This window comes from Amblyomma mixtum, chromosome 3, assembly GCF_055824585.1.
Source record: "Amblyomma mixtum isolate Tamu chromosome 3, ASM5582458v1, whole genome shotgun sequence".
NCBI lineage: Eukaryota > Metazoa > Arthropoda > Arachnida > Ixodida > Ixodidae > Amblyomma > Amblyomma mixtum.
Window position 1 is genome coordinate 37,502,416 of NC_143014.1, and position 27,855 is coordinate 37,530,270.

Consider the following 27,855-nt stretch of genomic DNA (forward strand, 5'->3'; position numbering starts at 1 on the left):
CAAGTCAGACTGGTTAGATTTATTTTGTCTAATTTGTACATCATGCATTCTGTTCGCAGGGATTTCCTGAAGTCATTGCTCAGAACATCAACCTGACAGAAGTCGTGCTTGAGTTGTTCCTTTTACAGGTAAGATGAACTCCATAGCACCAAGGTTAATGGTAACAATTTTAAATAGTTTCTTGGAAGATAACATTTAAAGTAAATTAATGGCGGGCATAAAAGAAAATTGTTATTTGTCTGTTGAGTGGAGTTGACAAGCCTGTAGGGAGGGCTGTAATTTTTTTTACTGGTCCTCTCACTCCCGGCCAGAAATGAGGCTTGATTTTTCAGTTAATCTTTCAATCACTTGAATATCCTGCGGAATATAATTAAGTCGAGCTTTCATCTCATTTGTGCATGCTAAATTTGGTAGTAATTTGTTGGAAAAAGTGAAAAAAAGTGAGATATTTTGAGTAATCAGTTTAGCTGCGATTTGCACAGCATGGCAAGACAGGAATTTGAACAATCAGCATACAACACAGCACAAGGAAGGAAATGGAGTTCTTAATGCAGTTACAGCCACGATACTTGCTCTGACTGCTGTTTTGTATCTTCTGAATTAGTCTTGCCTGCCTTGACAGCAGGATGGCAGTGGGAGTGCAGGCAAGGGGAGAGGTGGGTAGTCCATCTTGGCAAAGGTTCCTTGTGGTCCCACAGTGCATCTTCTCACCCACTATTCACTCGTGCATCACTTCTCGTTCCATGTCACCCGGGCACTCCTCCACTTGACCAGTTTCATCAGGTGGCATTAGTGTTCTGCTTGTGCCATGAATTAGCAGCCTAGATCTCCAGTAGCTAGGTGTCAGTGCAGAGTTGGGTGGAGATCGAGGGGAAATCAGGCTCAGGACTCAGGAGACAGACCAAAAAGGCATCTTGGTGCGCGTGTCATGCTGGTGAGGATAAACACAATAGTTTCATGCCTGACTGCAAAGACGTGGGCCGATTGTCTGTTGAAGACTGCTTGCGGCCCTCGTGTTCCTGGAGATGCTGCTATTGTGTTTGGAGGTCAGGAAATTGTTGATTGCATTTTACATGCGAAGCTGTCTGTCATCGTTCATTGCTGTCTAGGGCGGAGAGAGTTCAGCTTCTCGAATTTCATGCTAAAGAGAGTCCACTGTTGTTTTATTTAAATTACAACTGTTGCAAACTAGATGCATTTGCTGCATATACAAATTGTGCTGCTGACACTAGAAGACTACAGCAATGACGTGCTATCCAGACCTGCATATGCTCTGCAATTGCACTGAGATCAGGCTGTCAGGAATTGTTACAGTTGAGTTCCATTAATGCAGCTCTGTTTATTCATTTTCCTCTATGATTATTGATTTTTTTACAGCTGCAGAAGTACTATGATGGAAATGACAATGCATATCCACCACTGAAGTTGTCAGGAGTTGTGCAGATCAACATGGACAAGGCAGTTTTGCAAGAACCTCTGGTTTGTCCCTTTCCTGCAAAATCCTATTCCTTCATAAGTTAAAATTAATGAGGCATCATCATCTTCTGCTATTCAACGTATTGAATGTTAGGGTAACAAAGTGCTCTCGGTTGTGCAAAGGCAGTGTGTGGGCGCTTTCTGGCAGCTGTTTCATAAATTTTAAATTAAATTAAAAATAATTTGAATTTTATTTTAAAAATTAAGTATTTTAAATATTTGGTTCAAATTTACTTTGAACCAAAACACCACTATTTGCATATGCCTATGAATTATGTACACTTGCTATATTTAATGCTAGTATCAAACTTAATAGCATATCAACCACTTGCCAGTAAGGCACAAAGGACAGTGGGCTAAACATTCCTAAAAATGCTTGCCCTATACGTCTTTTACCTTTGCCGCTCATTTTAGCTTGGGAGCTAAAACCTACTTGTTCTGCAGCATGTAAATTGTGAATTTAATGTCTTGTGATCTGACTTCCCCTTTTTCTTGTGTTGACAGTGATTGCCATTCACATTACCGCAGACTACAAAAAGGGTTCAAACACCCACGACAGTGAATGAATCATGACTGTTTTTATATAAAATAAAATGGCGGATGTTTTAGCATGGTTAGGCCAAATTTGAATTAAGGCCCCACAGTGGCTCAGTGGTTATGGTACTCAGCTGCTGACCCGAAAAAAAGTGGGTTCAATCCCGGCCGCTGCGGCAACGTTTCGATGGAGGTGAAATGCTATAGGCCCGTGTTCTATGCGATGTCAGTGCACGTTAAAGAACACCAGGTGATCGAAATTATCTGGAGCCCTCCACAATGGTGTCCCTCATGGCCTGAGTCGTTTTGGGACATTAAACCCCATAAACCGTCGACCAAATGTGAATTAAGTGCGCTAACACTTCGGTTTTCGCTTCGGTTGCAGTTTGAAGCTTGGTTTCCAGGGTCAAGCAGGCTTCAGGCAAAAATACGCGAAATCAGACTTAAGCTCCGTCTTAACGGTATGACACAATAGGGTTAATGGGGTAATGCCCATATATGTAGAATCTGTCATTTTCTACTCTACACTCATAGATCCCTCATACCACTCCTGGTACAGTGGTGCTGCGGTTAAGCGATGCGCCACTTTCCTGTGATGGCAGGTGCTGCCATCAGTGTTGTTTATGAGTCCCAGGTTGCCTCTCGTGACCAATCATTAGTTGAACTGCTACCCGCCACTGTTGGCAATTTGCTTACAATCTGGTGGGCAGGTTGTGATGACACTACAAGGTCACTTGACCTAGGTGGCCCACCATCTAAGGGGCCACCTGGGTGGCAGGTGGGCAGGTTGCCCGCAACTTGGGGAGCACACAATGGGACTTCACAGAAAACGGCTGAGCAACTGAGTGGAATATGTAGCGCTAATGCACAAAAAAGAAAAAGAAAAATTGAATGTCGATTACACAGGAGGTAATCAGTGCTGGCTGGCATGAGGATAATGATTATGCACAGAAAGATAAGCCTGTATGAAATGGCTGCAGGAGTGCAAAATCACTACGAACACAAAATGCCTTGCCTAGGAACCTTTGCTCCCTTTGTTATAGGAAAGTTATTATGAGGTGCCAGGCACAGGCTTTGAGGTCTGGGTGGTGATATGATCGCCCGTCCGTGCAGGTTGCCTGTGCGGGGTGCCCCATGCCTCCTGCTGGTCACACTTGTCTGCACGACAACAGATGTATACTTTGTCCAGGAGCTTTCACATTAACAGCCAACGCTATAAAAAATAAAAAGTTAGTCAGCTGTTACAAAACAATTAAGGCATCAAAAGTAACATTTGTCTGCTACCATGTTGATATTACTGCACAGAAGAGGATTAAAACTTGAAGGACTATAGACACCAATTTTTGTTAGCATGCTTTCTTTCTTTTTTCAAAAGATGCGTTGGATCAACCTGTGATATTTGCCTATGACTACTAAATAATTTTAATGGAATTTCGTCGTGACGCAATTTTGGTTTAAGTATCATCAACCGAACGATGGCCATGACATGTAGTTGTCCTTTAGGTCACATGAGGCACAAAAAAAAAACTACAGTATAACTGCTGATATGTCATTTGTTGTCATTTCAGCTTTTGAAAGAGGCCGAGTTAAGTGTTGCAGTGAATTAAAACTATGTCTCAGCATTTAGTATATTGCAGGTTTTGTCGTGCATCACATAACCTCGAGGTCAACTACATGTCACAGCTATCGTTCGGTCAATGAAACCGAAACAGCATGAGAGACAAAATTCAGTTATAAATTATTTAGCGGTCGTAGGAGACTACCACGTGGTGGTCCGTGTATTCTAATGTCTAATGCATCATTTGAAAGAAGAAAACATGCAACAAAAATTAGTGTCTGTAGTTCTTTAAACTATTTCCCCATCATGTTTACACATAAAAAACGTACATGACACTTCAAAAAATGAAAAAGTAAGAAGTACAACCTAGCTTGAAAATTTCTGACTTTTACTTAGCTTGTTCACATGAATGTATTTGTGATTGTTGCATGAAAGTTGAATTTTCTCATATGGTCATCATTATCTCCTTTATACTAGTTGTTTTCTGCATCGTCCTAAAGTACGCATTCTAAAAGAACTGGGTTTTGTGGAGCCCTTATGTTCTTAGCACCACTTACTCCCCCCCCCCCCCCCCCCTCGCTCTTTTCTTTTTTCTTTCAGTCACTTAATTTTGGGACTAATCATATGGTAATTACTTACAGCAGACTGTTTCACTATACAGCCCGTCATTATTAATTGAATTTGGGCATATTAATGCGACAGCGTTAAAGGCCCCATTCTTCAGAAAATCGGCTGCCGGCAGTGTTGCCATTGAGTGAAAATTCACAAGCATGGCTCTGGCAGGTGGTCCCCAGAGAGCAACCCACGGGGGGCAGGTGGGTCACCTAGGCCATGTGACCTTGCGACATCATCACAATCTGCCCACCGGATAATGAGCACCACTGCCCACCATGGCAGGTGGCAGTTAAATTAATGATCTGTCGCTCGGGAAGAGCAACCTGGGCCACACAAGGCCCACCGCTGGGAGCACCTGCCATCGCAGGGCAGTGGGGCATTGCTTAACTCTTTCGCTACCGCGGAAAAATATACGATTTGGAGTGTACTGAATGAAAAAATTTTTTCACAAGAACTAGCACACCCAGCACATATTGCAATGCATGAAATTGTAGCTTATTAGTTACACTTCTGAATGAAACAAACAGCAGAGTTGTGTGTGCAAAAGTACATGGACATTTATTTGTGAAATTTGCCAAAAACACAAAAAAAGTATATAGCAAAAACAAAAATTACCAGCTACACTAAGCCAGAACTTGATTAGAGAAAAACTGGAATATACAGACTGTTGCACACGTTTATAGCTGTCATTATTCCCACTTTCAGCTATGAGAAAATATATTGCACTTTCCATGGCCGGTCAAGTCAGGGGTCCTGACTGCGGTGTTACTGTGAAGAGCAATCAGGGGTGAAGATGTGAAGCACAGGTAGACTGACAGGTGCTTCACATAACGTTTTATCTTTGTTCCTCTCTTGTTCTCTGATAGCCGAGCTTGCAGTTTCTTCTTTTTTCCATTTTTTTCGGTTGGTGATGAATGGATTCTATGGGAGGATTGGGGGCGTGGACTTCTTTTTCCTCATCATACCCGAATATTTCTTGAATGAGCTGCTCCCTGAAAGCCAGCTGATAAAATTTGGCATTTTAGGCAAGCTCTAAAACATCAGGATGGAGGAAGTAAGCTTTGTCAATGTGGTTCAAAGGCCAGGACACTTTCCAAGTCTTGCCAATAGATGCTGCCACCACTGAATCATCCGAGCCTGTTACAAAACAAAAAAAAAAGCACGAGAAATCAATTTTGGGAAATTATTTTTGATAGCAGAAGGCCATACTAGGTTATTCCTGTATTTCAACAGAGATATATTCGCGGCAGGTCAACAATTCCAATGTATATGATGATTCCAATGAACATCAGGATCTCCAACAGATTCACATCTTCCCATGAGCCGTCATGCTGAGCATATGTTTGCCTGTCCAAAATCTTCATCCATGTATACTTATTAGTGTTTTCGCACACGGTCTTTATCACTTCCGTCGGGAAGAGCATCAAAAAAAAGTCGAGAGGTCGAGCGAATCTCTGAGCGTCACTCCGCAGCGATGTGCCAATAAGGACACCCGGCTGTCGTGTTGGTTGAAAAACGCGACACGACCTTGAGCATTTGGCAAACTGTCTTCGCCATATGTTGTGAAGACCCCGAAGCACAAAAATAAACCACTGTCATCAATTACAAACCGTATGCACCACAGAAAACACACAGCGAACGAAAACAGAACTTACATGCAAGCACGCGCTGACGTTCCAGGCGCCTGAGGCGAAGTCTTGCTGTCGAAACCGAAATCTGACGTTTTTACATCGTTGCAAGACTAATAGCCAATACTTTCGTCGCAGAAAACGAAACCGAAACCGGCCGACGTGCTTGGTGTCAGCTTTCGCTTTCGACGAGCGCGCGACGATGCAGACGCCGTTTTCTCTGGCTGACGCTGCTGCGGCCGGTCAAAGTTTTATTTTTCACGGTGTCCGCTCATGTCAAAACACTGAAGCCAAGGCTTCAATCGAAAGAGCAGTTGTTGAGCTCACAAACTAGGTGGTGGAGCATGTCCACGACGCTCCGAAATGAGCTTTTTTCTGCGAGCGATTTGAATCGTTCATATGCGAACGATGGCCTATAATGCGGTAGTGAAAGAGTTAACCTCTGCACCACTGTGCCAGGAGGGGTACGAGAACTCCCACGGATCTATGAATGTAAAGTAGAGAATGGCACTCTGCATATATGGGAATTATCCCAGTACACTGCTGCGTCATACCCTTAAGGCAGAGCTTAAGTGTCCCCTCCATTTTTTTAGGGGGGCTGTGCCTTTGCATGCTCTTTTTTGTGTGCATATCAGGCAGGAAGGGGTAGAAGCCAAATAACTTAGGGTTGCTCAGCACCTTTTGAGAGCTATTGGGGTTCTCCGAAGCTAAAGACAATGAAGACCTCTATTCTAATGATTAATTTAATCTAATGATTAATTTTAAGCTAAATTAGGTAAAGTGTGAGAGCTTCTTATCCTATACCACTTCACCCCGTGCTATTTTTTCGCAGGGCCACCTTGTTTTAGGTGCCCATCGCTGCCTCATGGTTGCCAGGAAGTATTGCCAGGACTCCAGTGAGGAACAAGAGAAAGGCGCTCAGAGTGCTCTGCAGAAGCTCTTGGGGAACTTGACAAAAGCTATGGTGGATGCGGAACTGGAAGCCTTCTCTCTGGTACGGTGCCTTGAGCAGTACTACTCAGTCAGAAAAACTGTTTGTTCACGCCAGTTTTGAGTTGAATGGTGCCAGTATCAGCTGCATGTTTTTATTTCAGGACAAGATGTCGGATTTCACCACGAGCAGTGTTGGTCAGAAGAACAAACTCATTGCTATGGAGCTGAGAAATATTTGTGAAGCCCTCATTGAGCACACCTTGTCATATGGCGATTGGAGGTAGGAGCACAGGAAAAAGTGATGTCAGGGTCCTCTATTGAAATAACTGTGCTTTATTTCCAGTGCCAGCAGTGCGCAGGTGTCTCTCAAGCTCTTTGCTGTGTTGAATAGCATTGAGCAGTTGCTACAGAACACTTCCAACAAAAAGAAAGATACTAAGGCTCTCCCTCCTAGCAAGAGAAAGGATGCCAAAGCAAAACTGGCTCCACGGAAGAATTTACCTTCTCTTCTTAGCGCAGGATTTTTAGGAAACCTCTTGGAGAACCTCTTCTGGTATGTAGCAAGATGTCTCTACTTTCCTTTGCTCCCTTCAAAAGGCTTTACAGCTTCATTTTTTTTTTTTTAAACTCTTGCAGCTCTTCATCTGAGTACAGTGGCCTTTTAGAGTTACTGGAAAATTCAAGCTTTATGCAGCACATTGTGAGTGCGGCACGGCATGAACTTAACAAAGTTCAAGAGCCAGGGACATTTGAAGATCTTTACAATGACCGCCTGCTTCAGGGCCACTTCAGAATTGCAAGGTGAGTCACTGCAGCCATCAGTAGAAAGCAGACCTCAGGCACTTGGTTTAAGTAAGCTTCCAAGAGTTTAGATGTTATAAAGAAGTTGACAAACTGACCATGATATGTTATGAGAACATGATGGAAATGAAAATATTTTGCATTACCGTGATTGATCAAGTATGATATTGAAGTTTAAACAAGAAATTTTCTTAAAATTGATGCCTGAAATCATGTTTAAGTGGTGCAGTAATATCCTGTGGTAAAGTTCTGGTACTAAAAGCCTATCTCACCACATGAATACATACCAGCTATTTTTATTCCGCTGTTATAGTACCACCTCAGCTGTTGTTAAAGTATATCATTTTTTAAGAGTTGTATTTCTTAGCATTCACGCTTTTTCAGTTTACATTTTGTGTCAAGGAAGTGTATGTTGAAGGCAGCCCACCTCTGTGTCAGTCTGCGTAACAGCAGAGAAGTGTTAGTCTTCATAGCTTGGCAATGTCCATCAGCCATTTGCCTTAGATCAGCATAAGAAAGATTGCTTTCTTATACCTTGGGCCGCATTTGTTTTTGGCTGCTCAAATTTTCTAGGGTGCAGTTACACTCACCAATTTTTTCTGCATTGGGTACTGAAAACATGTGCTTCCAGAAACCAAGATGTTTGTCTTACAAATTCTTCGTTATGTAATGCAACCATTGTGGAATTGGCCAGCTGGAGTACTAGGCTTCCTGTTGTGCTAAAAAAATAAAAAATGTGCTTAAATATCAATTGTCTCTCTCCATTGTGCTGCCAGCCCAAAAAATAGTTTTGCCCTGTTGTTTAAGACCAAGGAAAAACCTATCCGCTTTTTTTCTTCGTAAAACTTTATTGTTTGGCTCTTTCTGGCTAAGTTTGCATTTGTTTGGCAGCAAAATCGGCATTTCTTGCTGAGAAAATTAGATTTAAAAGTTTTTTTTTTTTTTTTGAACTGCTCAATTCAAACTCGTGTTGTTAAGACCGAATAGAACTCCATTATCACTGTTTCGAAGTGAATGGTGGTGTGGCCTTGCCTCAGTGATTCGCAATATATAATTGCTCTCAATGCTAGCAGTTTGCTTGTGAAAATGGACAGTGGAGCTGATGCCTGTGTTTTGTTTTGTAGCTCTTTTTAGCATGCAAGAGCTCCATTTTTAGTTCAAGCAGCTTCTTTGTAGTTAGAGCGGAGTAATCTGTTCATACAGGCCAACTTAAATATGTCCTCAATGTCGCCTTTAAAGCAGTACCCAGGCAAAAAAAGAAACCAATGGGCCCAGTTTGACTCTCAAACTGTAAAATTTCCTCTGATCATTTTGGAACACATTGGAAGCTCCATTTGAGACTTCCAATTCAAACACCTATAACAGTATTAACTGTTGGCTCCCAACTCAAGTGGGACGTCGAAGTGGGCCACTGGCAAGCATGCATGACACAAACCATTGGAACACCATAGAAACGCAAAAGGTGCCCGTGTGCTGTGTGATGTCAGTGCACCTCAGGTGGTCGAAACCAACCTGCAGCCCTCCACTATGGCACTTCTCATTCTTCTTTCACTCCCTCCTTCATCCCTTCCTCCATGGTGTTTGGTTTCGTTTCGTTTCTGGTTTAACGTTCGAAAGCGACTCAGGCTATGAGGGACGTCATAGTGGAGGGCTATGGATAATTTCGACCGCCTGTGGTTCTTTAACATGCACTGACATCGCACAGTACACGGGCCTCTGGCCTTTCGCCTCCATCTAAGTGTGACCGCCATGGCCGGGATCGAACTCTCGTCTTTCGGGGGAGCAGCTGAGCATCATAACCACTGCACCATCACGGCACCCCTTCGTCTATGGTGTGGTTGAGGTGTCCACCTAGAATGAGACAGTTACTGCACCCTTTCCTTTCGTTTCCTCATAAAAAATTAATTTTACCAACCTGAAGAGGTGACAAAACACCAAAGTGATACTGTTCACTAAATAAGCGTTTTTATTCAGGCTTATAGATGGGACCCTCCTTCTGGAGCCAGTGGCACTTATCTATTGAGCAAAGTTACTTCAGTTAATCATGACTGCAGGGATGGTGGAAATGATGGAAAAGTTCAGCAGATTAAACTGCTGATATTTGTCTTACAAGAACCTAATTACAGTCAGACCTCGTGATACTGAACAGATAAAAAATTGTAGAATAGTTAGACATAGCCGAAATTCGTAATATATAAAATGTCGCTAAAAACTTGCACTGGAGTACCGCAACAGTCAGTCAAAGGACAGCAACAAGAAGAGGTCTTTTCTGAAATTTTAGCGTCGTTTCAAAGCCACTTGCAGCAAGTGTGGAGGTCGCAAAAAACAGTGCCAGTTGCGTTTGCATTGGCTTCCTTGCACAGTACGGCCAGCACGCGGCAGTGGCAGGTCTAACGCCAGCTATGGTAGTTTCCTCCCAGTACAGCTGTGTTGCGTGAAAAATTGGACGCCAGAACAAAAGCCGTCTCTGTTTCCACCATCATCGTGACAGTTGAGGTGAGCACATGCGGTATGACGACTGGAAGTCTACAACCAACCACGCCACTGGTTCCGGGACACTATCAACGGGTGCGAGAGATGAAAACGGATGCTGACTGCTTGGCTACCAACTGTTCACACCACTATATCTTCTACTATGCTGTTGGCAAGTGCGAGATAAAGCGTTAACCATGGCACAAATGCTTGCCGCCCCAACTAGTCGTTCATGTAGTGAGGCAAAGCCTGCCACCTGCTATTCGAGCTGGCATAGTTTGGTGCTTGATAGTTCGATATGTCCATTTTATGACAAACCAGATTCAATATTTAAGGTAAGAATTGTATGTGTTTGTTAAAAATATTTGGGAGCAGTTCATTATAGCCAATACTATATGCAATGTTCATGTTCGTTACATTGAGGTTTGACTGTTGTTTGCTGTTCTCTTTGTAAGAGCAATATGCAGATCCAGTGAAGAAAATTATTAGCTGCCAGTTGGAATTTCTAATTGTAAAATTTCATATTTCGCATTTGGAACCAATCTGAAGCTCTGATTGGAATGTCCAGTCGGAATGCTGCAGACATTCCAAATGCCTATTGGATGGTCCAAACGGAATGGCAGAACCAATTGAACTGCCCAATTGAAACTAGGGAAACTGACTGGGCTACCCAGTTGGAATCATGAGTCTTAATGGCTGTCCTATTGGTCCATTTTATTCCACTTGAATTGCTGTATTGGACTCAAGGGCATTTTTTTTTCTTGCGTGGGCAAAAATACAATTTTTTTTCTTGCTGATAACAGTGTCCAGGACGTCAGGAATTATATAACGACAAAAGATATGCCCCAGTGGACTTTTATTAAATATTTTATAAAAGCATGTTTCCTCGCCTTATACACCTTATGAACACATTTGTTATTGAAAATGGTGCCAAAATGGTAATTTAGCACCCATGCTGCAATGTGTCGGCAAACCAGGTGTGCCTTGGAATAGCCCTACTCGCCTCAACCTAGGCTCAGAGTGCTAGAAAACACATGCCAAGCTGGACACGTCAGGCCTGGCTTGTCCAAGTCCACTATGTGATTAACTATCGTTTTGGTTTTGTGAGCCATGACGTAGAAATGGTCACACACAACTGCTGGAAGTCATGTGAATTCACAAATAAGGGACATCTTTGCTTCTCCATCGTAAGTTGCAAAGAGCATGGTCATAGAACCACAGCGGTAGCCTAGTGGTTTGAGCATCTGCATTGCATGCGGGAAGTACGGGGTTCGATGCCCAGTGCCTCTGGGTGCCCACCGGGGGTACAGTGAGTACAAGCTTTTCAATGGCCTGGTGCTCAGCGTGTTTGGGGTGAAATACTTCGGAAGTAGGTCTTTTACCCACCTTGTGTAGGCAAAAATACCTTGTGCCTTGCCACTTTTTGGCCAGAACTGCCCTTGCGCCATAAAAATTTCAGACAGCAGGGATTCGAATCGATAACATATGCGCCTTCAATTGTATGCCCTTCCAGACTCTTTACCTCTTCCCTTAAGGCGTGGTTGAGGTGTCCACAGAGATGTGAGACATATACTGCGCCATTTCCTTTCCTCAAAAATTGGCTGCGGTTCAACCCGGCTGAACCTAGTAGACGAGCAAAAGCAAAGCCGGCGATATTTATAGCGAAAAATGGTGTGATGTCATTGCTATGTCATAGCAGGACATCGTATTACACGATGCGAATCTCAGCTCTAAAGGTCAAGGTGACCCTGGTCATTGGTCACGTGGTTGCTGGTCATTCGCTATGACCACACCATACTGGCATATCAAGGCTATGCGCAGCAAGATGCAGTCAAACATTGTTTGTCTTGGGGGGAATTGCTTGGTTTGACCTTGGTCAGGCTTCAAGGTCAAACGTGAAAACCCAGGCGAAACTCTGAGTTGTACCTCGAGTAGTAGAGTTTTTGCTCTAAAACCAGTTTTTGTATCAAAACTGTGACGCAGCCGTTCGTCGTACACCATTGCACGTGATGTCGTACGATTTCTCTTTTTATACAGTATATGTCTCTTAGTCAGGTTGGAGGCTAGCTTGCAACAGGTATTCAAACCGAGTGTTCGAGCGTTTTACGCAGACCTTTGTGGAATCAGCGTCCAGAGGCACATCTTTGTTTCATTTCTCAGTGCGCAACCTGTGTCACACTCACCATGACACACTAATGTTTTCGCCTTCACAGCACATAAGCAGTCTTAAGTGCTCTCTGAATAGACCTCTCCTTGGTGTAAACAATGTGACGTCAAAAAGGTGCGGGCTGATGGGCAGAATCTCCACTTTTGGTTCTGAACCGGTTTTGCTATTGTTAAGCACTCCCCCGCCGCCTTTGTTCCCCAATTCGAGACGCCTTGCAACCTTTCTTCTCCCGGTGAGAGCCTCCTCGGTACAGCGCATGTTTTGCCTATCGGACCAGAAACACGTGTGCTGGTGGCATAGGCCGGGAGAGGTCTGTTTTTATGCGTAGCATATTGCAATCACTCAGTTCAGCCCTTGGGCGCGGCCGGGCAGCCACCAAACCACGTGACGTGACGTCATGTGGTTTGGTGACGTCACGTCACCACATGACGTGACGTCACCAAACCACGTAAAAAAAGAAAAAAAGAAAAGAAAAAAAAACAAAGAAAAAAACAAAAAAGGACGGCTGAGCATGGTGGCGGTTGCCACCGCCCCGTTTCAAAGGGGGCGCTCCTATCCATCCGTCCATCCATCCATACGTCACGGAGGAAAAGCTGCTCAGAAAATCGAGTGCCACCAAGCAATACCTCGTGCAAAAAGACCGCGCAATATGCAATGCATTCTTGGCTTAACCAAGCTAAGCCTGGGCACTTTTTTTTTATCGCAATATTGGTATGCGGCTGCATGCTTACCTCGTTCAATTCTCTAAAAGAGACTATAATAACCTTATAAGTTGCCAGGTAATGGCTGTAAACTGCACTCATAATGCAGCATGTTGTGCATGTTTTTTTTTTGTTTTTTTTTTTCAGCCCTGTTCTTCAACCTTCTCTTAGCTGACTGAATCAGGAGTTAAGCTATGCATGTAGTGCATTTTCCATGTTGTTTTAGTATTATGGGGACTTTTGCCAGCTGCAGCTCACTAAAAATCCTTGGATAACCTTTTTCTTTTTTTTTTAATTTCAGAGTGTTTCTTGAGGTGTGCAAGCAGAAAGCAAAAGAATCTGATTCTGATGTCGCTGCCATCTGCATTGAAAGTCTTGGTAATGTGGTTTCTAGTGTGACAAAGCATCATGTTGATCATCTGCCACTTTTGCTTGCAACTTTGGGTATGTACCAGCTATGTTTGGGTGTTTGCCAGTAAAGCCAGAAGGGCTGTTCTAATTGCCGATATCAGCTTCCAGTCATCAATTGTAGAGTTTGCTTTCCCATAGTTTAGGGTACTTGAAGGCTTCTCTCAAGTCTGCTTCAGTATCATATGGTTGCAGTACTTTCAAATGCATAAAGGGGCCCTGAAATACTTCTCATTGTGTCTGCTGTTTTTTTTTTTTTTTTTCCGTGACGCTTCGTCTTCTCACAACTTTTTTATGCTAGTAGAAGGCAGTGGGTCAATATGTTCTCGTGAGTGTATTTTTTGTACTCCAGATACTCAGCCAATTATAGAGATATTCCATGGTAAAATAAAAGCCACCTTCACAAAACAAATGCATTAAATATAGAGATGGGTAAAAGGAATGTGTGCAAGAGTTGGAGGGTGTGGGTATGTTTTCAGAGTCTGAATTTTTTGACAGTACGTTTTGCTGAGTGGGTGAATATGGCATTGTGTTCCACCTCTGGAAGCTTTTAATTTTAACTCATTGTTCCTGGACTGTTGTAACACTGTTTATGCGGGATAATTGTGCCATTCATTCCCATGCACTGTGATGCATGAAATCATAGTGCTTCTTCACTTGTAGATACTACTTCTGTTAACTTGATGAGGGTATTTATTTAGTCTAGCGTTCCAGCACTAAACCCATTTGTTCTTGTCTCTGCATTTTGTTGCGTATTTGTAATCAAAATCGTTATGGTTGTGTAAGCTGTACGGTAGCTTACAGCTGTGCAAATACTGAGATTTTCCTCAGTATTAAACCACTATAATGCTAATGATGGTGGCTGACAGTGTCATGGGCCGCGTAACAGGTGTGGTCACATTGAAAGGGCACACACTGTGGAAAGGCTAGTGAGCTTGCCCAATCATAATTAGAGCTGATTGTCCCACAGAGCACCTTTGCATACAAAGATGTTACACTAGTGTGTTTTCCAGTAATAAGTGAGCCTCGTAAATCAAATTTGTGGGTACATTAATAACTATGCCATAATGCCACCTGCTCCCCGCAGGGGCATCTGCATGCCCCTATGCAGATAATGATGAGTTGCAACACTATGACACATATATGACACATACTATACATGTAACGTCTCAAGCCTAGAAAGAGAAGATAGGCGAGGATGATAGAGGGAAAGCAATGTCAATTCCTCTTGAACAAGTATTTTACCATAACCAGTAGATGAGAAGTACAATTTTGCAAATCAGTGCATGCTTAAGATGTGGTGTGCAATATTTCATTCTTATGGTTGTGATCCCTCTTACAGCTACAGGGTGTGCCTGAACAGTGTTTCAGTTGTACATTACACCTTTTCTTCTGCTGCTATCTTTCCAGACTTGAAGACTTCTTAACTACGTTCTTTAAAAAATTTTGTTGTATACTAGCAATTAAAAGGCCCCGTCTGTGGAGTCTTCTCCTGCGAGGATATTCCTAACAGCAAAGTAGTAGCTGGGTTGCAGGCATTTGAAGTTGTAAAGCTGTGCTCTTGCTCATTACTGCACTCTGCCATCAGTGCCCAGTATCACCCAACCTCTCACAGATGTTTACGTATTCAAGGAAAGAAGCCAAGTCTTTGCTGTTGTTGGCGTCACAAGGGAAATGACTCATACCCACTCTGGAGCATCAATCAAGAATCGGGCAGTGATGCGATATTGCTCACAAAGAATAGCTTATGATGTTGAACTAATAATTTATTTTTCCAAGAGACAAGTAGCTGTATAGCGTCATCGGGCTTCGAGGGGGTGGAATAATAAAATGCAATCAATTAATTGGAAGACATGAGCTCTTTATCACAGCAGCTCTGTTATTTTTTATCATTAATTTTTTCATTCACAATTTATTTTTTTGATCAACAGCAAGCCTTTGTTCTTGGGTGAGACAGTATTGTGTTCTGTGTCTACTGCATCACCAGCTCCTGCAAATTGTGGACAGTGGCAACATGTTTTAAACAGGATGCCAAAGTGCCACTTAAGACATGTAGGGTGTGCACTACCTTCTCTTTGCAAGTGATTTCTTCACAGCATGTATAACAGAAATGAATGGCCAAGATTTTTCAATTATTCTGCCATACTGTGAGCTTTTATAGGTCTTTACATAAGGTGATTTAGACCATGCGCTAACCAAGACACACTGCATGTTTAGGGGATGTTTAGAATACCAGTTTTACCTGTGTGGTGACACCCTGGAAAAGGTTGTGTTGTGATTATTGGGAAAGTGCATCAGGTACACATTTTGTCATCATTGATTCAGTGTATGTTTTTGGCTATTGCTGCACTATTAATCACTACTTTGACTGCTTTTAATTTCATCTTTATGTGCTGTGTAGGATGCTGCGTAAAAACTGTTCACAACAGAGCACTCTTTATTTATTTTTATTTTTTGCAGAGGGTGTAGATCATGCTGAAGTTCCAGATCTGACTGAGCTGATTAAATCTCAGTACAGTGTATACAAGGTATGTATGTCTGCTCATGTTCATTGGCTTGTTTTTATTTCTTAGTTTAGCTCATTAGGGTACTCAAGGACACATGTCAGAAAGTGCTGATAACACAAAATTTTATTGTTACTTATGAATTTGAATCAGCCGGCTGCAGTCTCCAGTCAGCACAATGCATGCGATTCAAAAGTTGATTTTTTATGCTCCTGATTGTCGCCTATAAATTCGTTGTTGTTCTCGAGAATAAAGTCAGTTGATGTCTAGCGCCTGTGCTGTCTTTCTCTACCCTGTCGTCCTTGTTTTTTAAGCGCTACTACTATGTCCTCTCAATCTTAACAATGCATTGCATGTGGTCATTGCTTCTGACACCCTTTCCACTTGCAAAAAAATTGCCTGGGACCTGTGTTGTCAAACAAAAACGCGATACTAATGTTAGCAGTTCAGTGGACTGCTGGTATTTCATGTTGTGTAGGTGCCTGTGCCTGTGAGCTTGCATCAGCAGTTTTCTTGAGTTCTGATGCGTGCGAGGCTGGATGCAAGATGCTTACACTTCTGTGTTACTCTCCGAGTGTAGCCTTCTTGGTTCTCACTGCTGTGTGCTTCTGTTCTTTCACTAATGCGCCCCTTCTATTCCGTGCCTCAGCAGTGAATAAAATGGCCTATGAGCTCTAGTGTTTTATCTATTGCACTAGGCTCTTATTGAATGTGGCATTTCATATGTCTCTGTGTCGCATAAAAATAAAGGTCACCCTTGTGATACTGCAGACTTTGGTAAATGACATCCTGTGCCAGCCTGGAGACAGCATGCGACTCAAGGAACTGATACCAATGATGCTCATCTGCTGCTGTCTGTGCCGATTCATAGAGCCAGGCTCCCTCCTGTTTGGCGATCTTCAAGAGTGGATGAAAGAAATCTGCAAGCAGCAGAGTATAAGTATGATACTTTATCTTTTATGGTGGTTTTCAAGGCGTTCAAGTTTGTTGCAAGAAGTACTGACTGCAAAGATAGGAATCTGCTGGCCCACAGTGTTGTGTGCAGTGTACAGGGGATGAAGCGAGCCATAATTCCTGAAATTTTTTGGAACTTGAGCTCTTAAAGCATTCGAGAAGGTCTTTCAAACGGTATACTGTCTGAAATGCACCAATTTTTCATGACATCAAAGATGCAGCAGTCATTTTATAGCATGACGTTTTTGTGTGGAACGTGTGAGGTACAAACCATAAAATGCATCCTGCATTAAAAGACACATTTGGAATGTTATTTTTTATGGCTATTTTTCTCCTTGTAACACACAGCATGCATCTGTACTTGCTCAGTCATACTTTCATGAAAACGTACTCTAGAGTTTTGAAAGACTTCCTGCACTCTGAAGTCTCAACCAAAGTCCTTCATTGCTGATACTTAAATATAGGTGTATTACGATTGTTTTACATCACTAACAACAGTGGAACCCTGCATTGGCCAGTGATAAAGCACGATTCTCTTTTTGCATCGGGATCTGGAAGGCAGACATCAGTCTAACAGGAACGTTTCATTTGCAAGAAAAGAATTGTACTCGTGGCAAAGAAGCAGCCTGTTTACCGCAGGCTCTCCTATAATGTAAAGCCGACATGATAAGTGCACATACATGTGAAGTCTACTGAAATATAACCACACACCGACACTCATTCAGTGGTGCCCTGGAAACCGGTGCCTGACAATGGCTTTCACTTATAATCAGCAAAACGTGGTGCCTACATAAATGGGGAGGCTTTATCGGGACTTTACAGTAATACTGAACAGGACTGTCCTGGAATGAACTTGGCCACAGCTACCAAGTACATTATATTTGTTTGTTTCCTTTTTTTTTGTTTCTGTGTTTTGATGGCTGCAGGCATAATGTTGCACTAAGAATAAGCTGTTGTCTTCTACTCTACTAGCTGATCCAGCTGTTGCACGCAGCCTGCTGTCTTTCTACCTGACTGTGAACCATCAAACACATGACTGTCTCAAAAACTTTGGCAACATTGCTGTCAGCTGCCATTACAACCTTGGAGATGTGGATGAAGTAAGTTCGTTTTCACTAGGGGTGTGCAGAATATTTAGAATTTCAAATACGAGCTGAATGTATTTGTACTTATGTTTATATTTGATTCGAAAAATGGATATTTGAAAATTTTCAAATAATCGGCACCTATCGCATATCGTCCGACTTTCATAACTCCCACTGGGGCGAAACCACAATGTCTGGGCAAATTATCTGAAGATCGAGTTTAAAGTGTCATCAAAACAGTAAAAAAGCGTCCTTTTTGCTCCCTTTTCTGTTCATCACATGGACCGGTCACATTCCGCAGCTTGTGTCATCAGATGGTGCTGAGCTTAGACCTTATGCGAAATTTCACAAGGGGGCTCTTCCACATACTACTACGCACTACATAAAAACATGATGGACAACTTCCTGCTTCTAACAAACAATGTGAACGCTGTGTTTTTTTGTTTGTTTGTTTGTTCCATTCGTAATGCGCTTCATAGTTAACAGCCACGCTGATGCCACTCTTCCTGTTGTATTCATAACTCCCCCAGCGAAAGCTTCACTATCTCGTTTTAGTTGGCTGTGATATGCGGAGAAAGGCCGCTTGCAAAATCTCTCATGGCGCTTTTGAAGTGGTGCTGTGTCTGGGTGTCACCAGCAGGGCAAGTGATCATGCAAATATCCCGCCTATTGCATAGTGTGTTGTAGTGACAGTGGCTATCTGCTGCACATATGCTAGCCAACCGAATCCAGCTACCCACCGTTTTTGGACGTCGATTGGTGCATTTCTGGTCATTCCTTTTTCTTTTTAGAAGCTTCCTCACCGTTCTGGCGCTAATGTGTTGGCCTCAGTTTTGGCCACAGTTTTCTTCAAAATTGCGGAGAAAAGCTTTAAAGTCATGGGAATCTCCAACAGTCTCGTTGGGAGCGAGGACGACCTGATCTAGAAGAGGGATACGTTCGAGGTCCCGACGAGTTTGGAGGAGGACGATGAGTGTTAATGTTCGTGCAAGCTCGTAAAAGTGCCAAACGTTCTGTTTTTTTTTCTCTCTCTCTTCTGCCAGCAGTTGTGAGCGCTTTAGTTCAGTAAAGGCAGGCACTACCGATATTATTTTTGTCGTCTTTTTCTCCGTGTAACGGCCGCACCCCTGATTTTGACCCCAAATCTTGAAAAAAAACCTGCGGCCATTACACGCTTGCATACAGTATATAATATATTGTGTGGTGCTGAGTCAATCTAGTTTTGTTTAATTTTGGTTGCAAACACCATACGCTATTTATATAAGGCAACAATGTTTGCCTATTTATTTCTGTCTGAAAGTTTTTTCATACTGAACAGATATTTAATTCGTATTTGAAAATTTCAATATTCGCACACCCTTACTTTTTAAACTGCCTGCTTTCTTGGATTTCTCATTCTGTTTGCTACAATTTTCTGTTGTTCTTACTTTCCTACAGGATGTGGAGCTTTCCACAAAGCAGGTGTTCTCTCTTATCAATGCCAAAACAGTGGCATCACTAGTGCCTGTACTTTTGGAGCATGTCCACAAAATACAGGAACGTGTCGACTGGTTGCTGTCACTTGTCAGGTCCTATACAACCCTGGAGGCACACACAAGGGAGAGTGAGAGTGAAGGTAGTTTTTCATGCTTTTCTTCTGCTTGCAAATGTAAATAACAAGCTTAAGTGTTAGAACTTCTATACAATATGTTCCCTTAACTTGAAATTACCGTATAATCTCATGTAAGGACTGCACCCATGTATGGGCCGCGCCCGCTGTTTTGGACTAGATAATTGAGAAAAAGATATGGTTATACTTGTTTTTTTAATTCATGTATGGGCCGCACCTTCAAAATTCACACCCGAATTTTTTTTTAATGCGTGGCCCTTACACGAGTTTATACGGTACTGGTACTTTTGCCCTTGCCACTCAGCCTGAATGCTGTGATGCCCTGTATGTCTTCAATGACAGGCTTTTTGCTCTCTGAATGGTGTCAGTGACTCAATAAGTTCAAACAGGTAAAGATTGATGAACGGTTCATTGCTTACAGCGCAAGCAGTCAGTACACATGCCCAAAAATATTTGAATGCAATAGCATTACAGAGCCCGTGTCGCAGAAAAGCTGATGTCATTGCCGGCATCATTGACCGTGAGCAAAAAATCTATGAAAAATCCCCAGAGAAGGTGGCCCACTTAAGTGGCAGGTGGGCCACCTTGGATATGGGACCTTGTTGCATCATCACAACCTGCCAACTGTGGCAGATGGCTGTTAAATTAAGGATTAGTGTTGAGAGGTTGCTCGGTAAGAGCAACCTAGGTCGCGCAAGCCCCACCGGTGGCAGCACCTGCCAACACAGGGCAGTGTCGCATTGCTTAACTGCTGCACCACTGCATCAGGAGTGGTATGAGTACTCCCAGGAATCTATGAATGTAAAGTAGATAATGACCAATTCTGCATATATGGGTGTTAACCCATTAACTCTATCACATCATACCCGTAAAATGGAGCTCAAGTGTCCTCTCCAATTTTTTTTAATGGTGGAAGCGGCTGGCATGATTTCTGGGACAGCCTAAAGGGACCCTGAATTGATTTTGATGGGCCTGTTCTAGTGCAACAGATCTGTAGAGGTGGTCTTTGTGGGTAGTGCCTCGTACATGTCATATTGACCTTGTCTTCCTACCTGTCCTGGCAGACTCCACAGCATCCTCGAGACAAGTCCAGGAAGTGGGCCTATGCAGGCAGCTTGGCTACTTGGTAGCAACTTTTGTCGAGCTAACCCAATCTCAGCTGCCAGCTGGCCAATGCACCGAGACTGTCATGAAGCAGCTTACTCGACTCTACAATTCACTGACTGGCCTCAGCAAGCTGGTACGTAGAAGTTTGTTCACCAGAAGTGGTAAGGCAGAAGTTTTGAGGTGAAGAAAGCCTTCATCCTCTTCTTTCAGCACAAACTCATTCTGATTCATAAAATGTTTCTTTCTTTTTTTTAATATGGTGTCTAATATAGGGCTCAATTTTATTTTGAGAATAGTGCCACACTTGCAAAAATCTGCTGACTTGTGTGGGGTTAAGTACAGAAGTGATTATGGTTTATGGTTTATGGGGTTTAACGTCCCAAAGCGACTAAGGCTATGAGAGACGCCGTAGTGGAGGGCTCCGGAAATTTCGACCACCTGGGGTTCTTTAACGTGCACTGACATCGCGCAGTACATGGGCCTCCGGAATTCGTCACTTCTAAATTTGCCTTTTATGACCAACAACGTATACATTGAGCCCTTCATTTTTGGCTAAAGGGTTTCCTCGATTCTTGCACTTCGAATGGGTTGTTCAAATATTGAGTTAAACCTGAATTCTAGCTAAAAATTCACTTTCAGGGGAACTTAGTTTTAAAGTGCACAAAGCTGAAAACACCACACGATAATTAAGAGATATTCCGTGCTTATTCCAGAGCGATGTTCTCACATAACTGATGATTTTAAATCTCATTCACTGCATGTTATTCATGATACGGTATAATTTAAAGTTAAGTTTGAAAAGTACGTTTTTGGTAGTGGGAAGTCAAATTGCAGGATGACCAGATGTCTTATTGTCGTTATTGTATTAAGTGCTACTGGTGCTAACAGCATCCTGCTCCAAAGCCAGTGCATTTAAAATGGACGCTGTGATGTTGAATGTTTTGACAGTGTGCAAACAAAGGCAGACAGGTCTTGCATTGACTGGAAGTGCTGTGCTGGAAATGGTTATGCATGTGCTGAAATAATTGTGGTACCTAAGTGAGAAAAAAAAAATGTAAAATGTGATGATTAATAATAATAATTCTTTATTTCCATGTATGATGGAGGAGACTGCGGGTAAAAGTCGCTTCAGAAAGAGAGCGACTTGACTGAAGCCTGCAGCCTCCTTTACAAGGCTAGCAACAATACAAAAGAAAATAAACATAAATAACAATTGACTTCAGATGAAATATGTGCACAACATAAGGGAAAAAAAGACACGCAAATCAAAATGAAAAAGGCTCTTCTATTATTTAAGAAAGAATGAGTAACAAGAAATTCACGTAAGGCTCTTACATGAAGGGTATAGAAATCAAGACCTGATTTTTTAAACAAATTTAAAAGTGTTAGCTGAGTGTATGATGGTTTCTGTGCGGAATAAATAGCTTGTATATGGAAATATGGAAATGCAGCCTTCATTTCCATATTGTTTATGAAAATAATAAATAAATGCAGTATTTTAGGTTGCATACAAAAATGTTTGCATATATAGTCAAACCCACTTATAACAGCATTGAAGTGCCATGGAAATAGCATTGTTATAACTGATAATTGTTATACCCGGGTTGTGCCAAAGAAAAAAAAGAAAAGAAGACAAACTTTCGAACACTTATTGACAGGAAAGACTTGGAGGGGTTTGATTGTTCTAATGTCTGTAAAAGCTCATTAATTTGAACTTCAGGGGACCGGAAGAATGTTAAAATTATTGAATCATTCCTGAAGACCTAACGAGAACCGATTGCATCATGGTGTATTTGTTTGGTGAAAGCCTGGGCAATGGTTGCTTGCTTTTGAGATAAGAACAGCACGACGATTATTATTATTATTTTTTTTTTTTTTTTCAAATTTTCGTAAATGTTTTATTGCATTCATAGTGTCGGGAGCGTCAAAGCAGAACTGCTCAAAAGTGGTAAGGGCCTCCCGGACAATCTTCGCGGTGCGACGCGGTAGCGCTGGAGCTCTACCACTACTGCGTCACACCCCTCACAGGTGGCAGTGTCGCGTGTGTCATGACAGCTTCGTCAGTGTGCAGGAATTCTTCGACTCGACACGCCGCAATCATCACCGTTCACCGATGACCAAAGCACAGTCATCACTGTACCGGCGGGAGCTTCGCGTGCCTCCGCGTCACTGACATCAAGCCCGCTTTCTGGAAGCAATTCTTACGGGAAATATTTCAAGGAACTTGCAGAACTGAGAGAATGGTGACAGCTGACACAGGTGATAAAAAGAAAACCACGCTGGCAAAGCACATGCACCGCACCAACTGATGGGAGTGCGCATGACACGCGTGGCCAATGCAGCAAAGCAGCAGCTCACCTGACGCGGTGACACCTGCTCTTAGGAAACATAAAATCTGCAAAGCGGGGATCATGGCCAAGTTAGCGAAGAACAGGGCAAGATGGGACAATGCGCCGTTTTGGGCTCTGATTGGCATGTCCCACTAGTCTTTTCTATCCCTTTTTTTTTCTTGCAGCTTCGGCACTGCTGAGCGTTTCCGTCTGTGTGGTTCTTCCGTTCTTCCAGAGCACTGAAACTGCAATGTCGTCACATGTGATTCACAGTTTGTGGTTTGAAGCATCCTCACATGTGACACTTACGCTTGTGGGGTGGGTGACGCAGTAACGGTGGTGCTCCATCTTTAAAATTAGTCATTCTCACGCTGCTCTCATTTCAAAAGCAAGTAACCATTGGCAAGCCTTTTATCAAATAAATTTACCGTGATTAAAGGGGTTCTTGTTAGTTTTTTCAGGGTCATTCGATAGTTCGAACTTTCAGATAATACTAACATTTTTCCCGGTCGCTTGAAGTTTGAGTTAACGAGCTTTTAGTGTATATACAATGCGTCCCAGCTGAAGATAGCCAAGGTTTTCAAAATGATGGAGCATCCTCTCCAAGTGAGACCAAATCAGTGCTGTATCTGCAGTATTATTTCAGTTTGTTAGTTAATTAATTACCACTAATGCACTACCTTTTCAACTCTTGGCTTCAGGAACGAAATGGGAATAGAAAAGTTGCAGATAACATTGTAAAACCAACACTACACTTCGCCTTGGGTACCTCATTATGGGCTTTAGAAGAACGCCTATGAAATACAAAAACTATCACGTGACAATAGTGCTCTTATATGTGCTCTCAAATAACTAAGTCCTTTGTCTGAGAAGTTCTGTCGTTGAGAGGCCTTGGCATTTGCATTGGTCACGAGATATGTCCCAGCAATTCCTGATGTACTATGCAAACTCAGCATGTGTGAACGTACAGAATTACATCAAAATTGCTTTTCTCTTTGTGCAGAAACTTTTCATGGGCAATATTTGTTTAGGCCCAAGTTATGTTCCTTTCTATGTCTTCCATTTTTTTTTTTAAACTTTTGCATTTTGTCTTGATTTTATGAGTGAAGCACCTCTCTTAGGAACAGCGTGCTTTATCCCACATCCTGTGAGAGCCTTATACATTTATCACAGCCGCTAGTGCTAGGTGCCCGATAGGTGGCACATACTTGCTTTGCACGACATATCTCGCGGCTGCTGGAAATTGCAAGATCCATCAGCTTTTGATAAAATTTAGTTCTTTTAGTGTGCGTACGGGAGCATTGCTGCTGCTTGGTACTTTTGGCATTTCACATGCATTCTTCTAAGGCCCATAAAAGCTATATAAAGCGTACATTGTTGCCAGCACTCGTAGTTGTCTGTTTGAAGGTTATCAAAATTCCTATTAACATTTGGCTCCTGAAAGCCAAGAGAAAAGTCATCTACAGGGTGTCTACCAACCGTGAAAACCGTGAAAACCGGGAATTATCAGGGAATTTGGATAATCTGGAAAAACTCCGGGAAAACTCAGGGGATTTGTGCTTATATCAGGGAAAAATAGCTGCATTTCTACATAAAAAGAATTAAAGGCGCGATAATGCTGCCTCGTGTAAACGATGCGGACTGGCATTGCACAGATTGTCCACTGCGGCGTTACGCGTACTCTCCTCAGCAGGGTGTCGAACCGGAACCGAACCCGAACCCTAAACCGGAACCGAACCCGAATTTTCGCCCGGAACCGGAACCGAACAGGACCCATAAATTTTTCGCCATCTTGGAACTGAACCCGAACCGGAACGATTCAAAGGAACCGTTCCGAACCGGTTCGGGACCCGGTTCAGCGCCACTTTTTTCATCTCGGCATACTTCTTGTTTTCGGACAAAATGAGATGATCTAGCGCGTAGATTTACCCTCCCGTAGCTGTCTGCGCTGGGAAGTGCGAAAATGGTACCCAGTATATGCGACAGCAAACTTACAGGAAGTCTGGTGCCTGGGAAAAAGTCTAACTGACGCTTCTGCAATGTACTACCGCCAATTCTTTGTGCGTCAGGTTTATGTGAAATCTTGAGTTATTACTCCTCCCCTTTTACATATTTGCGTAAATCTTTAATCAAAATGTTAGAACTGCTCTAACTCAGTAAAGTACTAAAGACACCAAATTTTTTGCTTGCGTGCTTTCTTCTTTCAAACGATGTGTTAGACGTTGGTGTACACGGAGCATGGCGTGGTATTTCACCAACACACAATAAATAATTTATATTTCAATTTCTTCATGACCCTGTTTCGGTTTCAACAACATAACGATGGCTGTGACGTGTAGAGGAAATTAAGTCGCGTGAGGTGCAATAAAACGGCAATATAACTGCTGATACGTTGTTCGTTGTAACTATAGGTCTTGAAGCTGGCTGATTTAAGTGCTATAGTGAGTCAGAACAACGTATCACCGTTTCTATTAGTTTTCTCGTGCCTCACTGGACCTAAAGTTGAAATCATGTAACAACCATCATTTGGTTGATGAAAGTGGAACAGCATGGGAGAAAAAATTTTTTCTAAATTATTTAGTGGCAGTAGGCGAATACCACACGGTGGTCCATGTATTCTAATATCTGTGGTGTAATTTGAAAGAAGAAAACACGCAATAAAACTGGGTGTCTACAGTCATTTAAGCACCGATTAAGAATGCCTTCCTTTTCTTTGGGTCATTTCCCACAAATAGATGAAATATTAGCGCGAGGATCCAACAACGTTGTGACGGTGGTTTTTGAGGAAAGGAAATGGCGCAGTAACTGTCTCATTTCTTGATGGACACCTGAACCGCGCCGTAAGGAAGGGAGGAAGGTGGGAGTGAAGGAAAAATCAGAAACAGGCGCAGTAGGCGTACACCGAATAAGTAACCGAGCGCCCTAACCACTGAGCCACCGCAGTGGGTAGTGCAACATTTACTTTTGTAGGCGCTCATTATCTCAAACAGCAGGTTCTAAATAAAACCCCTCACGATGTAGCTCAACAAAGAAAAAAAAAGGCTGAATGGCTGTGGAGCTCGGCTGCTGATTCCAAAAATACAAAGACCAGCGTGCTTCCTCGCACGCCGAAAATCCCCAGCTGGTCCTCGATGATATGGAGCCCTCCACTACACGGTCCATCCTATAGCCACAATGTCTACTCGACACATTAAACCCGAGATATTCCTACTATTATTACCAAAAGAAGGATGTATAAATTGGTGCAGCTTGTTTTGTTTTTAGAATCCGTATATTCTTGTTTGTGCGCGACGGAAATAAGCAACGAAAGGCGGGTTCTTGGCAACGGTGGATATGTACTAATAAGAAAAAAATTAAATACCGAATACTCAAAAGGGCAATGCGGAAATATATGCGCTCGCTGGCATGCGATAGTGATTACGCCCAGAAAGATACTACTGCGATTAAATGTAACTGCGATGAAGTGATTTCGTTATCCCTATTCGCTGAAATCGTTCTGCTTCTAAGAAAAAATTGCTGCCAGTCGCACGCGCGCGGCTCCATCCGCTGTTCTCTCACTGCTCGATCTTAAATTCTCTGTCTGGCGACTTATATCTACTTCTCGCTGTCATACTTCCCATTCGTAGTGTCTGACACGATTGGCTTATGACTGTTGGCGTTTTTTTCGTACAACGCTTGGGCGACTGAATACGTTGAGCCTTCACAACAATCTGCCTCGGCTATATCGGGTACAGGTGGGTGATGGGGGTAGAAAGATGAGTGAAAGTTTTTGAAGGTGTATTTTTACCAGTGAATGCCCGAATGTGCGCCCACCGGAGTGCGCATCAAGGATGGAGGCTGCACACACACACACACACACACACACACACACACACACACACACACACACACACACACACACACACACACACACACACACACACACTCACACACTCACACACTCACACACACACACACTCACACACACACACACACACAGCGCGGTTATTTTTGGGAAAGCAGGCTATAGTGCTAACGCAGTAAAAAGAACAACTAACAGGGTTTGTATACTCTATATCCTCTGACTCCGAGTGGGATTCGTACCAATGGCGGCGCAACAGAAAACTCTCTTTACAGATGCTTTAGGCTATTCGGCTATCTTGTAGGCTTCTTTTTATGGTTGTTGCATGGAATATTTGGAACCTTTCTGACCCTTTGTGGCAGATTGAAACTACAGTTGAGCCCATTTATAACGAGCCTGACGGTGACGCGGCTTCCGTTCGTTATATCTGATGTTCGTAGCAAGTGGATTCTTCGTACAACAGCCATAAACACTAAGGCCACTAAAAATGGCGTCTATTTCTTATAAAACTGCGTTATTCGTGCCTGCTTGTGCAAAGCAGAGCCTGTCGCGGCTCTTTCCAAGCTATCTAGGGCGGTCATTTAATCCTCGTCGAGACCTTGCTGCCAGCTATCAAATTTAGGGACAGGGTATAACTAATCATGAATGAGATGTGCATGGCAGTTGGTGGCAGGTCGGCCCCATAAATGAGATTCCTGGCAGTAGGGAGAACTCGCCCATGGTGTTCAACGTCTCTGTCAGAGCATGCACTTCTGCGATTGTGTGGTCGGCAGGAACGTAGTTATCCGAGAAAACATCTGCATGGCTATGGATCAACGTAGCGCTGCCAGAAATCTGCATGAGTCTGGTCACGCGTGTTTGCGAGCTTCTTCTGTCGTTCCTGCATGAGATGATGCAGCGACGAACTAGCGCAGCGCTTGTGGCGCAGAATGCATCCGTTGCACTGTCCGCTGTGTGACAATGCCTGCACATGGTAGCGGCGCAAAAGATGGAGACAACTGGGCAGGCTATGCATACCACTTGACCGCCATGGCCAGCAAGGATTTCAGAATTATCAATCGCTGCTTTTAGTTGATCCTTCGGAGCAATAGCGCGAACAGGACAAGGGACCAAGGACGAGTAGACACACACA

At 42.9% G+C, this 27,855-nt stretch overlaps 1 protein-coding gene across 2 annotated transcripts in view; it reads left to right on the top strand.

The window, feature by feature from the left end:
- FANCI (Fanconi anemia complementation group I) overlaps positions 1-27,855 on the top strand; it is a 62,616-nt gene that overhangs the window by 19,705 nt on the left and 15,056 nt on the right. Inside the window, exons 15-26 of one of the 2 annotated variants that reach the window (XM_089578733.1) lie at positions 60-128; positions 1,378-1,479; positions 6,644-6,805; positions 6,906-7,024; positions 7,088-7,297; positions 7,381-7,545; positions 13,187-13,329; positions 15,754-15,821; positions 16,569-16,737; positions 17,724-17,851; positions 19,274-19,451; positions 20,510-20,685. In XM_089578733.1, the coding sequence (XP_089434859.1) occupies positions 60-128; positions 1,378-1,479; positions 6,644-6,805; positions 6,906-7,024; positions 7,088-7,297; positions 7,381-7,545; positions 13,187-13,329; positions 15,754-15,821; positions 16,569-16,737; positions 17,724-17,851; positions 19,274-19,451; positions 20,510-20,685 (1,689 nt within the window). The remainder of the gene's footprint in view (positions 1-59; positions 129-1,377; positions 1,480-6,643; positions 6,806-6,905; positions 7,025-7,087; positions 7,298-7,380; positions 7,546-13,186; positions 13,330-15,753; positions 15,822-16,568; positions 16,738-17,723; positions 17,852-19,273; positions 19,452-20,509; positions 20,686-27,855) is intronic. The other variant, XR_016290151.1, reaches the window with a different exon arrangement.